Source organism: Notolepis coatsorum, assembly GCF_963971535.1.
Source record: "Notolepis coatsorum genome assembly, chromosome: 8".
NCBI classification, from domain to species: domain Eukaryota; kingdom Metazoa; phylum Chordata; class Actinopteri; order Aulopiformes; family Paralepididae; genus Notolepis; species Notolepis coatsorum.
Genome location: NC_140172.1, coordinates 68,186,404 through 68,201,892, shown reverse-complemented (window position 1 = coordinate 68,201,892; position 15,489 = coordinate 68,186,404). Strand labels below are relative to the sequence as shown.

At 44.1% G+C, this 15,489-nt stretch overlaps 1 protein-coding gene across 1 annotated transcript in view; it reads left to right on the top strand.

The window, feature by feature from the left end:
- Nucleotides 1-442: 442 nt before the first annotated feature.
- LOC311233482 (RPA-related protein RADX-like) overlaps nucleotides 443-15,489 on the top strand; it is a gene marked incomplete at both ends in the record, with an annotated part of 80,624 nt that continues 65,577 nt past the window's right edge. The window contains 5 exon segments of the mRNA XM_084320450.1: nucleotides 443-457; nucleotides 4,521-4,781; nucleotides 4,865-4,982; nucleotides 13,162-13,261; nucleotides 14,817-14,859. Coding sequence (XP_084176576.1) covers nucleotides 443-457; nucleotides 4,521-4,781; nucleotides 4,865-4,982; nucleotides 13,162-13,261; nucleotides 14,817-14,859 — 537 coding nt within the window.

Genomic DNA, 15,489 nt, shown 5'->3' with positions numbered 1-15,489 from the left:
GCTATGGAATCCCCTCCCACATAGTTAATGTCATCAAACTGTTCTACACCGGCTTTTCTTGCACTGTGGGAACAAGCACCACCAGTTTTGAAGTAGGATCCGGAGTCCGCCATGGATGTGTGATGTCAGCATTACTTTTCAACCTTACAATAGACTGGGTTATGAGGAGAACCACAGAAGACAAGGCAAGAGGGATTCGTTGGACCCTCTATTCCACCATTGAAGACCTTGACTTTGCGGATGACATAGCCCTTCTGTCACATACACACACACATCTCCAGGAAAAGACAGACAGACTCCAACACTATGGCCATCAAGTTGGACTGATTATAAACAACAATAAAACCAAAGTCATGCCCATCAACACCAATACATATAACAATAGAAGAACAGGTCTTGGAAAATTCAGATAATTTCACATACCTTGGAAGCATCATTCAACATGATGGGGGAGCAAGTAAGGACATCCAAAACCGGATTAACAAAGCATACACAACCTTCATAAGACTTAAAGGGGAACTATTTTACTATTTCTTTCACTATTTGGGCACTTTTACACAATTCCTGTGAGTCTATGGAACACCTCTGTAATATATATATTTTTTTTATTCATTGTTTTGTATTTCTAATCAAGTCCTCAAAAACAGCATTTTTCTACCTCAAGATCTCGAGCCGTTTTGAGCCTGGGCTCCTAAACCACTGCGCCGGGTCTCGCCGCCTGAACATTAACATGCAGCGGTGTCTCTGTGACATCACATATCGCGCACATTTTCAAATGACTCAGTTCAGTGAGGGTGAATATTGTGAGAGGAGAATTGGAAGAATGCGCCAATATGAGAATTTTGAGACATAGATCATATTAATATAAGTTCACATAGCTAGTAGGAAACAATGCTAAACACTCAAAAAGGCCATTTATAAGATAGTTCCCCTTTAAACAAATCTGGAAGTAATACAGCAACAAAACAAAACTCCGGATCTACCAAAGCTGCATACTCTCAACACTACTATATGGTGCAGAATGCTGGAAAACCACAGAAAGCGACATCCATAAATTATCCACTTTCCACACCTCATGCCTGCGCAAAATCCTACGTATATTCTGGCCCAAGATCATCTCCAACAATAACCTCCTCAACATTACCCAACAAGATGACATGCACTGTATAATTAATAAACAAAGGTGGACCTGGATTGGCCACATACTCAGAATGGACACCAATGCAATCCCAAGAGTCGCATTACACTGGACCCCAGAAGGCAAAAGAAAGAAAGGGAGGCCTAAAATGACATGGCGTAGGACTATAGAGAAGGAGCTCCAGCAAAACCACCAGAGCTGGGGGACCATAGAGAAGATGGCCAAAGACAGATGCAAGTGGAGAAACTTTGTTGCTGCCCTATGCGCCAGCTGGCGTAATGGGGATAAGTACGCACGTGACAAAATGGCATCCAAGGTCATAAAAAAAGTCAACCAACAAACTCGATTCTTGTACTGGATCTCCTCTCTGGTAAACAAGAATACCCTGAAGACTCTGGCAGGAGCACTCATTTAAGGGTACTACGACTATGCTTGCACCTCATGGTACCAAAGCACCTCAAAGGCGCTAAAAACAAGATTACAAACATCACAAAACAAACTGGTCAGACTACTACTTGACCTTACTCCTAGAACCCACCTCACCCCTGCCCACTTTGACTACCTAGGATGGCTTAGAGTAGAGGACAGAGTACAGCAACTTGCAATGGGCCTGGTCTACAAGATACACTATACGACTAAGGTACCCATGTTTGTACATGTCAAAATACTTCCCAAAGGTCAGTGAATACCACAACCACAACACCAGAGGGAGCTCAACAAATCATGTTAAACCCAGATTCGGCTCAAACAAGGGACTAAACACGTTTCGCAATTATGCCACATCAATGTGGCACGCCCTACCCAAAGTTGTAAAGGAATGTGAATCCCTACCCACATTCAAAACCGCTCTAAAAGAGCACCTACGGGAGGCTGCAATTCGAAACTGGCCACCATAAATGTCCAAACCCCCCCACCCCCTCCTAATAGACAGTCTCCGCCCCACCGTATGTATATATTCTCTCCCCACCGTATGTATATTTCTCTCCCACCCACCCACCCCCTCCTAATGTACAGTCTCCTCCCCATCATATGTATATACTCTGTCAGGATCTATGGGTAACAGTACTGTATATTTGCATATCATATATGTCACAAATGTAACAGTACTAAATACCTGTATGTCATGTATGTCCCTATGCCATAAATGTCATGTATGTTGTGTATGTCATAAATGTCACTATGAATTGAAAATGGGGGACCCTGATGTAAACAAGAAAAACATCTTTTCTGGTCTGCATCCCCTTAACAATTGTGTGTATTGAGCCGTACTGTATTGTACCCATTCTGCAATCTGTTCAATAAAGTTTTCATTCATTCATTCATTCATTCAAGTAAGTAAAGTTGACGTATTGTAAATAGAACATTACAACATATACATTGTGACGTATTGTTCTAATAGAACATTACAACATGTACATTGTGCCTAATATTGTTCTAATAGAAAATTACAACACATGCGTTGTGACTTATTGTTCTAATAGACTCAAGCATTATTTACAACACATGCATTGTGACTTATTGTTCTAATAGAACATTACAACACACATGCATTGTGACTTATTGTTCTAATAGAACATTACAACACATGCATTGTAACTTATTGTTCTGACATTGTGACATTCATTGTTCCAATTAGTTACATTTTGTAATTCCAGTTCATCTAAAAGCATGTGCACCAGTGTTTTGGTGTTTGTTATATTGAAAGTAGAAAGTATTAGTATTTATCAGCAAGTGCTAGTGAAAATAAAATACAAAAAAGAACCCTGGTCAATCCCCACTAGCATAAATGTGCTATCCGTTGAACAAAGTACCTTAGCTAGTTATCATTGCTCAGAACATATTTGTATTTTATTAGACGTATATGTACATACATACCAACTATTTCGCCTGTTTTATTCTCAACCCATCGATCATCCATAGCAACACTACTATCACCGACATCCAATAAGGGGGATCCCCCCTTGAACGGCCCTTCTAAGGTTTCTCTCCTCCAAATTTCCCCAATACAAGGGGATCAATAAAGGAATATCTTATCTTAAATTGCCTGTGGTGCTTTTTTCCTATTGCTAGGTTTTAGTGAGTTTTTCCTTACCTTCGCTGGGGTATGTCTGGGAGTGTTGCATTTATTTATTTTGGATTTCATGGTGGGTTTTTTGTTCTTGATTTATTGTGATGTTTCTTCTTGATTTGTTTAAAGAAGACTTGTCCGGCTGATTCCATGGAGGCACATCTAGGAGGGAGGGTGTGGGGAATGGAGAGAATTTTGATTGTAATACACACAGGCCAAAATATGCTGGTAGACATGAAAGGATTCTGCATAGTATGCCTTTATATGTGTTTGATAAGCTTGTGTGGAGATGAATCCTTGTTAGCGGACTGAAATATCAACAGCACTCCGTACAGATGCCTTACTTATAGCTTGGTCTGGGTCAAATTCCTTGAAAGCAAGTCTACAAGACAATAAATACCGACATACACAATCATGAATGCAGCATAAGGAAATATATAGCTAGTGTAACAGAGTGGATTTGAACCTGGGACCACTAGTCTGCTACCGACTTGTTAGTATTTTACACTACAATACAGCCTCCTCTGCTGGTTGCTAGTGAGTTTGCAGCAGGTGCACCAAACTTGCCCTTTTCTTTTTCTTTTTTTTTTACAGAAGATTGGTGGAATATACTTTCAATGGGTTGAAATTATATTTACTGTGAATTAATAACTCGTCGTTATGCTATCAAATCTACTACGGTTCCAATATGACGATTTTTTTTAAATATAAAATGCACGGGAACTATTAGGAGGTGTAGTGGTTACGTCATTATATGGGCCAAACTCGACTAAACTTTTTAAACCGGAAGTTACGTTTCCAATTTCTGCAGTGTGCGGCAAGGAAACTATAAAAGAAGGAAGAGTCAATGCATCGGAATAATTCCAGTTGTATGACACTTGGTGCGCGCTACAGTGTTGACACTTCCTTCTTTTATAGTTTCCTTAATGTGCGGGGGGAATTTTGAACCAATCTTTGGAGGATGCCCGCGATGCCACGGCTAGCTAGGAACCGCTAATGTTAGCCAACGTTACCGCTGACTTTGTGTATTCAACTGTGTATCTAACATCGGAAAGCCAGCATTCAGACCACTGTATTATTATTAGTCTAACTGCTAGCTAGCTAACGTTAGCTATCAAGCTGAAGCCCTTGCGTTTAGCTAAAACAACGTTTGTAACCGAACAAGGAAGCAGTGCTTAGCTATGTTAACATGAGATAACGTTAGGTAAGTTAACTGAAATGGAAAATATACAATTGTCTATTTCTCAAGGTTCTTTCTTACATGCGACATTTGAGCTGATACGGTCTACTAAATGTCCCTCTTTGAAGCTTCAGGAAGGGGGTCCTCTCGCTGTCATATCGATACAACGATATCTGTTGGACTCTGAACGTACTTGTGAACAACAAGTCGACAGTTACAGCTACGACGTGACCATCACCGATGGAGTTTGGAAAACAAAATGCTTCCTCGACCCCAGTTTAAATCATCTGGTGCACAGAAACATCCTTCAGAGTGGAATCGATGTCAACATGACCGAATGCTCCTTCGTTCACACCGAAAGAAGACTGGGTCATGCGTACATTTGCATTAAAGGTGTGAAATGCAGGCCATCGAAATCAGACATTCTAACCAGGGGTGTGGATGTGAACGCTCTCCCCTCACTGCCGACGCACGGGAGCGGGGATGTGGCGTCGTGGCGGGACGCAGCCACTACCTGGCGCTCTGGAACAACGAGGACCCCGCAGGAGGCAGCGCGTGGATAGCGCGAGGAGCCCCGTCTGACGTGGTGCTGGACGGTGAGCTTGGGAGTGTCGATACAGTGACTCCCAAGTATCGATATCAAAATATACATAATATGTATATATATATATTTTTTGCCTGTTAATCGAATTTGACTGCAATACAAATATTGGAATGAGGTGAACAGACAGAAAACATTATCTTTGAGAAAGCATTTTTTTTTTTAAATATATTTCTATATTGCAGATGTTAACACTTTGATTGCCCATTAAGGTTAAATTCATGATATACCATCCCTTGCCAGCTCTATTTAACATGGAGAAGTTCCCCTTCTTTGCAGGGCTATAACTTTTTAAATTCTATTGCTAGATTGCCATTATTAGGGCCCATTCAATGTCCTATATGTATTGTTCATGGTGTAGCAACGTTAAACTTTTTCATTCACATATTCATACTAAAATATGGTCTAAATTATAAGTATGTTTTCATCTCTTTCTGCAGCTTTCTCCAGAACGTGATTTTATAGCCCCAAATGCATTATATTGATGATCAAATACAGTTTGGTAGGAATCTGTGCGAGATAAAAAATGTCAACTGGACGTACTTCTAGAATTTACTACACGTCATCTGATGTTGACCGGATGGGCGAGGGGGCGTTTATAATTTCGTGGGCAACGTTATACCATTCATCTAATGTGGGTCATATGTTCATCATAGCAGTTTATATCGAACACGGTAATACTACACGCTAAAACTCACCCCAGTCTCCTCGGGCCGTTGGGCGATCAGCGTGGAGTAGACAGTTTTCATTATGGGATGTTGAAATGACCGATCTATTTCCAGGTTGTATAGTTTCAAGTTTCAAGTTTCTTTAATAGTTGTCATACAGAAGTACAGAATACTTTCATACAAAATGCTTCTTACTGTTACGCTCCAGAGACTGTGCTAGACAAGATAGTATCAAATAACATAGTATAGCATGTAATTTAGAAGAAGAAAATTAGGTCACAGTGTTCGGTATAGACATATGTACAATGTTCTGAGTTACCATATAATATACAATACTATGCAGTGTACTAATGTACAGTACTATATAGTGCAAAGCAGAAATGGGATGAGGTACAATTTAGGTACAATTTACAGTAAGGTGTACGAGTTGTAGTGCAATCCTTCATCAATAAATATAAAGTGTGGGGAGTGGGTGCTACAGTGTGTTTGTTTAAAGTGGGTGTGTGCTATAAAGTGTGTGGAGTGGGTGCTACAGTGTGTTTGTTTAAAGTGAGTGTGTGCGTGTGGATGTGTGTGCTATGTGCGTTTGGTGGTTGTTGTTGTGTAGTGTTCATTGTTCGTTTAGCAGCCTGATGGCCTGGGGATAGAAGCTTCTTCTGAGTCTTTCTGTGCTCGCCTTGAGACTCCGGTATCGCTTGCCTGACCGCAGCAGTTCAAAGAGGCAGTTGTTCGGGTGACTGGAGTCTTTAATGATTCTCTTAGCCTTGCCCTTGCAACGCTTGTTGTAAATGTTCTGGAGGGTGGGGAGCCCCCCTCCAATTGTGCGTTCGGCTGAACGTGTCACTCTTTGTAGTCTGCTTCGGTCTTGTGCAGTGCTATTCCCAAACCAGGAGGTGATGTTGCCAGTCAAGATGCTCTCTATTGTACATGAGTAGAAGTTCTTAAGGATCTTCTGACTGACTTGGAACTTCCTTAGGCGCCTGAGGAAGTAGAGGCGTTGTCGTGCCTTCTTCACAACACTGTCAATGTGTGTGGTCCATGTCAAGTCCTCGGATATGTAGGCTCCGAGGTACTTAAAGCTGTTGACTCTCTCAACCGGTGCCCCGTCGATGCTGAGGGGGCTGTAGTCCTTGACCCCCGACCTCCTGAAGTCCACAATCATCTCCTTTGTTTTGCTGACGTTCAGGGAGAGGCTGTTTTCCTGGCACCATCCCGCCAGGACCTTGACCTCTTCCAGGTAGGCCCTCTCGTCGTTGGCAGAGATCAGGCCCACCACCACTGTGTCGTCAGCACAGTATATAGTATATACGTCCAAATCATGTTGTTTTTTCTAGTTATTTCCACCGATCGATGTTCACTGTGTGAAGACGGAGTCTCTCTAACATTAGCGAGTGCCCGGACCCCATATGGAGTGAGTCCTGCCGGTTCAAAGGTTGACATCCGGTTTCGATCTGCCGATCGGCCACCAGATGGCGCTCTTGAACCGCTAGAGGGTTGAGAGGAGATCAGTAGTGATGTCGAGATGAAGCTTCATGAAGCATTGAGGCTTTCCATCCAATAGTACCACACATGTGTTGAAGCTTCATGGTGTATTTGCTCTACTGTGCCATCAAGTGGACAATACATGTAGAACAGGCAGAGTGATGATGATGATGCCAATAAACAAATAATAATGTGTCTGTTTTTCTAACAGAATGATGGCAGGGACAGAGGAGAAAGTGCTTGTGTTACTACAACATTCTATAATTTAATATACAGTGTGTTTTTCTAACAGAATGATGGCAGTGACAAGTGCTTGCTTCATTCATTTTTATTCAGAAAAAGCAACTCAAAATCGACATGCCATCCTGCATTTGGATCATACAGATGTGATCAGATTATTAGGCACAGCAAGTTAGACATTACAGCAAGTTTATATGTAACGGAGATGAGGTCACCTTTTTTGCGTTGTGTTTAACTTTCTTCGATGCCCCGAGGGAGTTTAGAACCCGGGTTTAGAACTCCTTTTCTGGACACTTTTGTATCACAAACAGTACTGTATTTGCAAATCTGATATGTCATAAATGTATAGATGTAGCAGTACTGTCTATCTGTATGTCATGTATGTCATATATGTTATGATGAATTGAAAATGGGGGACCCTGATGTAAACAAGACGAAAGTCTTTCTCTGGTCTGCATCCCCTTAACAATTGTATGTATTGAGCTGTACTGTACTGTACCCATTCTGCAATCTGTTAATAAACTTTTCAATCAATCAATTCAATCTGCCGTGACACGGGCGACAGGTGACAGCACAGACCGCTACACCAAGGTGAATTCACTCTTCATGACGTGTAAAGTGTGTCTTTTTAAGTGGAGTGAGTTTAACTCGCAGTACCGCTACTCGCCAGTCACTTCACAACGCTTGAAGTCCATCGTGAGTCTTCGTGACTGACAGTGCCTCGCGCTACCATCTGTTATATATATGTTGGGATTATTAGGATACACATTTATTTGTCTTTCCCAGTACTCCACGGGATTCTCCAACGCAAAGAAACTCGTAATGAATTCCTATGTCGACACTTGTGTTGCGGGGATGTTCCGGGGAACATAGGGATGATCCCGTGTTGGGAACCAACCCCGAAGCCATTTCCTGAATCAGTTACGCGGAGTGAGGCTTCGGGGGCGGTACACCCCCGACCGAGGCTTCGGACGTCATCAGTACGTCACCTGATACGCGCCTCGATTAGGGATGGGTACCGAATTCGGTACTTTTGAGGTACCGAACCGAAACACGTCGGTACTACCGAGTATCGAATCAAGTGAGAAACCGTTTTTTTTTTTTTTTTTTTTTTACTCTTTTTTTACTCTTTTTTTTTTTTACTATTTTCTTTTCATGTCAACGTTCACACGCACAATATATGCTTACCTAGGATTTGACTTGATTCAACAACAAAGCAGTCGGAGCAATGACAAGCCGAAAACTGTCGAAATTGTAGTTATTTGAAGTTTGGATTTTTTTTTACGACTGAGGTAGGTAAATAAAATTTCTTGAGACTAAAGTACCGAAAAAAGGTACCGTTGGGTACCGGTATCGATTCACAGGTACCGGTACCGGTATCGGTTCAAATGTGAAAGGTACCCATCCCTAGCCTCGATACAGGCTCCACTTAAAAAAAGCTGGATTGCTCGACACAAGCTCCGAAGCCTCGCTTCAAACGTCACATCACTAGAGATCAGCACTGTGTGTCAAGGCTGCGGAGGGGAAATATGATTTCGATCACAGATTTTTGAAATATTGATATCAAAGACGAGTTACGGCGTCCTCTCCAACTTGAGCATGGCGGGGAATGACGAGTTTTCGGCAGTTAAAGTGTTAACAACGGTTTTTGTTGAGGGCATACTTTGCATTTGAAAAAAGGTAATACATTGCAATATAGCACAGTATCGTGATATTACAATATTGTGACTACTACTAGTATTGTGTATGTTACACCCGCTAAGTCCCTAGTGTAAGAATGACAACTGAGAATGTAGGTTTAAATGGCAATATTATTTATTACAAAGTCCTGGTTTACAAAAGACATGTAGGCCCAAGTTGACTAACAGCCAGGGCAGGGGCTATTTCCACTGCACACCTGTGGGTAGGATTCACTGCACAGCAAGACGGAAAACTTCACACAATGAATGAGTAAATAGGTCAGGGTGATTCAAGGCGTATCAGACGCTTGTGCTCAAAGTCACTGCAACCAGTGCTGCAGTGGTGATTTCATAAGGGGTTGCACTGTGTTTTAATGACGCGCATTCGCATAAATGTTCCCTCGTGAATAAAGATGATTCCTAATTGCCTCTAGGAATGGAATGTAACCCATTTCATTCACAGGTTTTGTGTTGAATGGTCCAACTGTAGTATTTGAACACACCTGACGACCTGAGCTATTGTTATGCAAAGTAGCCAGGTGGGTACTTGGCGCAGAGTCGAGTGAAACGATTTTTTTTTTTTTTTAACTTAAATTTTTATTGAACACTCATAGACATACAACACAACATATACAATAACATCAATAACACAACAGTACAATGATGTAGGCCCCTTGAGCTCGGCTGCGCTCATCTTCCCAGACCCCCGCCAGAGGAACCTCCCACCCTCCCCCCCTAGAAACCGGGCTCCCCCGCATCCCAGGTCCGTCCCACGCGGGGTCCAGCACTCAGCGACACGGGCATCTTGAATCTGATTGGGCCCGACCCAGTAGAGGGGCGAGGGGCAATACTCCCCCCCCCCCCCACCGAGCCAAGCCCGCTACCTCCCATGCCACCAAGCCCCCCACCCCACGCACAACCAACCCACAACCCACGGGATCCCACTCTTCCGGGTCAAACCGCCTAAACGCTGACCCCCACCCCCCTGAGTTGAGCCCATTGGCGCCCCCCATATCTTAGGCCGCTGCGCCCGTGGCCGGGCCCCCATCGACACGGGTCCCTTGAATCAATTGGGCCAGGCCCAGTAGAGGAAAGGATAGGGGACTCCCCCCCACCGAGCCAAGCCCGCTATTCCCCATGCCCCCGAGAGCCCCACCCCACGCCCATCGGCCCCCCAACACTCAGGGCCCCGCCGGGCAAAGTCCAGCCTCTCTGATCCCCCTGTGAGAGACCCCTCTCTCCTCCCCGAGAGATAGAACACCCCCATATCCTGGTCCACCATGCACAGAGCCGAGCCCCCAGAGCCCCCACCCACCCCCGCCCGACCGCCAGGCCCCTGGCCCACTAGAGCCCCAAGCCCAGGTCCGCAGAAGGTCTAAGCACCACGCCTCAATGGCCCCCCGACCCCCCGCGACGCCAAGCCCGGTGCCCCCCCGGTCCCGACATCTGACCGCCCAGGCACGATGGCCGAGGACCCCAGGAAACCCACTGTACCTCCCATGTCACCGACATCACCACACACAAATGAAACTAACAATACAATAAGCACACTCCTTCCCCGGTTGGCGGTTTGGAGGGGGATCAGCCCTCCTACTGGAGAAGCCCCCCCCCCCAGAGACTAAGATACCCCCCGCAGGAGGCTCTCCAAGCCTCTCTTCATGTCCAACATTTTGTATTCTTGTCCTTCATATTTGTCCATGTGCACATTTAAAACATATATACTTTACATAAATCGCTCCCATGTGTCTCCCCCTCTCCCCTGCTGGTAGGTGCAGAGTATTGGCTCTCCTGTTGAGAGGGCTCTGCCTAGTGGCGAGGGGTGCCTGATGTCTTGGCCCCCCTTCCTCTCACTATAATTGTCCAACATTAGTGTTGTCTATTGTGCTAGAACTCCTGGTCAAAGTTCTCTGTCTGCTTTTCCTCCTGTTCCGAGACCCCCGCCTTCCAGTCCTCCCGTGATTCGAGTCCCATGTTCCATTGACTCTCCTTCATCCCAGTCCAATGTGTGTAAACCTCTGTGTGATTATAGTTCTCCATTCTCTGTGTGTAGCATGTTTACTCCTCCAATTATTCTATGTGTTGTATATTTACCCTCCTAATTATTTCCATCTGCAGTGATTATAGTGCGCATTCGTGTATGTGTTCCATTGGGCATTATTGTCTTATAGCTGGGGTGGTTAATCCGTTCTTTATGTACTCCTCTCGTTCGCCTCCCCGTGTCTCACCTCGTCTCTTCCTTCACGTCTCCTTATCATTTCCTTCACCTCAAATCTCAAAAAGTTAATAGTAACCGCTCTCGGGGGGCCTGCCAGCGGGCTGCTTCGGCGCAAGCGCCCCCGTGGGCTCTCTGAATCTCCATCACCACATACAGGGCCATATACTCCCTTTCCACTCCGTCCTCCAATCTCCATAACCGGGTATTATTTCTCCGCGGTCTCCCTTCCATGTCCGACAGCTTTAACTTCATTTTTTCTTGTTGTAGAATTGCAATTGTCAGTACTTCGTGTATCTTCATTTCCCATTCCTCCGCCTCTGCCGTTCTCCCTTCCAACGTCGCCACGCTCTCACCCTGTTCCACCATCTTTTCATTGACCGCTTCGAGTCCCGCATCCATTTCTCCCCCGATATCCTCCTGCTCAGTCTTCAATTCCTCCCCCAGCCTCCCGACATCGGTCCTTATCGTGTCCGTAATTGTCTGCATATCCGCCAATATTGCGTCCGTCATTGTTTTCATCATTGTTTTCATATATGCCAATATCTCGGCCTGCATGCAGACCGCCCATCCTGGCACTTCCCTGTCGAGCGCGGCCGGCCCACCTCCTTCCACCTGGTCCCTCCCTCTCTCCCTCGCGACGGGGATTTTGTATCTTCAGATTCTCCCTTCTCAGAGATCCCTCATTTTCTCTCTTCTTCTCATTCCTTGTTTCCTCCTTGTTCCTTGATTGCATCTCCATTTTTTTATTTCTTTTCGGGTCTTTATTCATCCGTTTTTTTACTTATTTGACCAGGAGCTCCAGCACACGCGTGCTACCCGTTTCCTCTCGTACCGGAAGTCCCGTGAAACGCATTCTTGAGTGCATGTGTGTGCGCAAACTGCGCATGCTCCTGCTCAAAGAGGTGGAACGGCATGCAACCCCGTCCCATGACCACTGCATCACTGACTGCAACCATTAACGTTTACACACATGCTTAAAATCACTGCAACCAAACACTAAGCCTGCCCTGACGCCTGACCAACGGTCTGACTGGGATTCACTAAACATTGGGGAAGCGGTACTGTGGGGGAATAAACGGACGAACAAATAAACAAACGAATGGAGAAAAAAGAACTAGTCTGCCCTAAGGGCAACACCTATCTCTTTTGCCCGCTACCGGCACACTAGCCAGGGCGAACTAGACACAAAATAAACACCAAAATAATAAACCAAACGTAATCTTACGGCAAGAGCAGTTGTACCACTGATGCTTTGCCGGGAAACAAACATAACACTATTAAAAACACTTTATTATTAAAATAATTAACATACATAATTATTAGATAAACATTACATGCTAAAACTAAGTGCTGCATTAAAATACCTGGTAAACTATGCACCATACATGAGTGAGGTGTGCACATGCCTCACTGCACCGGCTGGAACAAACAACTTCACCTCGCGTTCCTCCCGCAGGTAGCCCTATATCAATGAACCAGTGGCTCATTGAGGCCCCTCTTTTCCCAGTGGCACCACCCGCCACATGTAAATGGTAAATGGCTGCATTTATATAGCGCTTTTATCCAAAGCGCTTTACAATTTGTTCCTCACATTTTACCCATTCACACACCGATGGCGGAGGCAACCATGCAAGGTGCCAACCTGCTCATCAGGAGCAATTAGGGGTTAAGTGTCTTGCTCAAGGACACTTCGACACGCTGCCCGGGAGGAGTGGGAATCGAACCGGGAACCTCCGGATTACCAGACGACTGCTCTACATGTGCTGTCGAGGTTGTAGGAGCATTTTGGTCATGGTCAAACCCCCCCCCCCCCTGTTTGAAAGCCAACTAAACAAACAAAATTTTTATTTATTTTTTACGTACAGTGTATCTAATGTTCTCTTTCAACAGTGTCTACTATTACCCTCCTGTGTCACCTGGAGTCGGCGTTCAGAACCCAATCAAGATTGCGTCCTCTCCTTGTCAGAGTACTACACAAATCCAGATTGCGGTATTGTAAAGTGTCACAGCCAACTAAGTGACACTGGGTAGTATGACATCCTGATCTTATATATGATTATGGGGAATGTCTGTAGATTCTTCCTGGACAATGGAATAGAAACACGTTATGTGTAAACACATTTTAAGTGCCACAAGTCAACGAGTGACACTTTGTATAAAATTCTTATGTTTATTATATATGATTGGAGCTATGTATATGACCTGTATACTCTTTATACACTTATAAAACTATGTTACAGTTAATGTGCAGTCGGAGTGAAGAGCAGGCCTGAGCTGAGAGCAAGTCGGCACAGTTTAACCCTGTCCTGTCTGCATAGAATAAAACCAGTATGTGCATATATATGTGTACACTGTATACTATATATATATGTACTGTATTATACATGTATGTGTATCTGTATATATCAGTATGTGTTGGGCTATGTACTATGTACTCATGCTGGAGATGTGAGTTGCTTTCGCTTCAATACTGTTTGGCCACTGAGGAATGTGACAGACAACCTTGGGGCCTCTGGTCTCTGCTAAGTAACGGATGGGTATTTTCCAACACAAGGTAATCTGTTACTTCTCCAACAAAGAGGCATTCATGTTCTGAGGTAAATGGGGTTTTCCCAGTAGAGGTAATGACTAAAATGGGAGGAGAGCTAGAACCCTACGTATTGTGCGTTGACTGGCTAGTAAAATTGCATCACTGTATCTGAACCAATGACAAAGAGATGTTGAATTCCCTTATAAAGGCTAACTCACTCCCTCTCAGTCAGATTTTGAAGTTTTTACCAGTGTGTGACTTTTTTGAGAGATGAAGATGCTGCTGCTTGACACGGGGCACAAGCCGTGCCAGATGAGATGTTTTGTTTTGTGCATATTTTAACTGAATTGGAAATTTTCTAATTCAGTCTCTTTTTGTAACTTGCCTTTTCTAATTAAACCTCTCTATAAATATATCCTTTGTATCCTTTCTTCTGACCAGACGGCCGGGTAAGCATTGAAATGTGTTCTGCATTTGTAACTTCACCCTTTGCGTTCTGATTTATGATGTAAAAAACCTCCTGAGTGTGGCTTTCCCCAGACGGAGTAGAAGGAGAAATATGTCAACCACGCGGTCCCGTATTGCGTTTTGATTAATGATGTAAAACTTTAGAAGTGTGGCTTTATCCCTACGGAGTAAAAGGAGACATATGATTATGCATTAAGGACTAAAGGTGGATTCTGTATAATGGGATTATCAAGTAAAGCCATACAGTGATAATACGTGTAACGGATAAGGGAAATGGACCTCATCTGAATAAAGAGAGTCCGTTCCAGTGCAAATAAAATAAAAGATTCCGCAACTTCAATCACTCGACCTAAGGTCGATGACTGACGGGGGTCGGAACGGTGCATTCGCTATCTCTTGTCGGTCAGTAGTAACGACAACATTTTGTAGACTCGTTCGGTTCTGCATGTCAACCACTTCGCAGGACGCTGTTTGATGTCAAGATGAGCAGACCAATGAGTTATGAAGTTATCGATCTGACCTAAGACCTAGCGTGGGCATTTAACAGGTATTATGGCACATTCAAACACCAAATTGATGTTCCCTACCAGGTGAGTTTTAGATTTAAGAAACTGAGATTCATGGCTTAAAGGAATACACCAACATTATGGGAAATGTGCTTACTGTCTTCTCCAGAGTCTGACAAGAAGATGGATATCATTTTCCTCTGTGCGTTCAGTAAAAAGCTATCCGGCAAATGAATGGAAGCGGATACGAACCACTGGCCACTAGCTGTGACAAAATGGCATCCAATGTAATAAAAAAAGTCAACCAACGAACTAGATTCTTGTACCGGATCTCCTCTCTGGTAAACAAGAATACCCTGAAGACTCTGGCAGGAGCACTCATTCAAGGGTACTACAACTATGCTTGCACCTCATGGTACCAAAGCACCTCAAAGGCGCTAAAAACAAAATTACAAACATCACAAAACAAACTGGTCAGACTACTGCTTGACCTTACTCCTAGATCCCACCTCACCCCTGCCCACTTTGACAACCTAGGATGGCTTAGAGTAGACGACAGAGTACAGCAACTTGAAATGGGCCTGGTCTACAAGATGCACTACACGACTAAGGTACCCATGTACATGTCAAATTACTTCCCAAAGGTCAGTGAATACCACAACACCAGAGGGAGCTCCACAAATCATGTGAGAACCAGATTCGGCTCAAACAAGG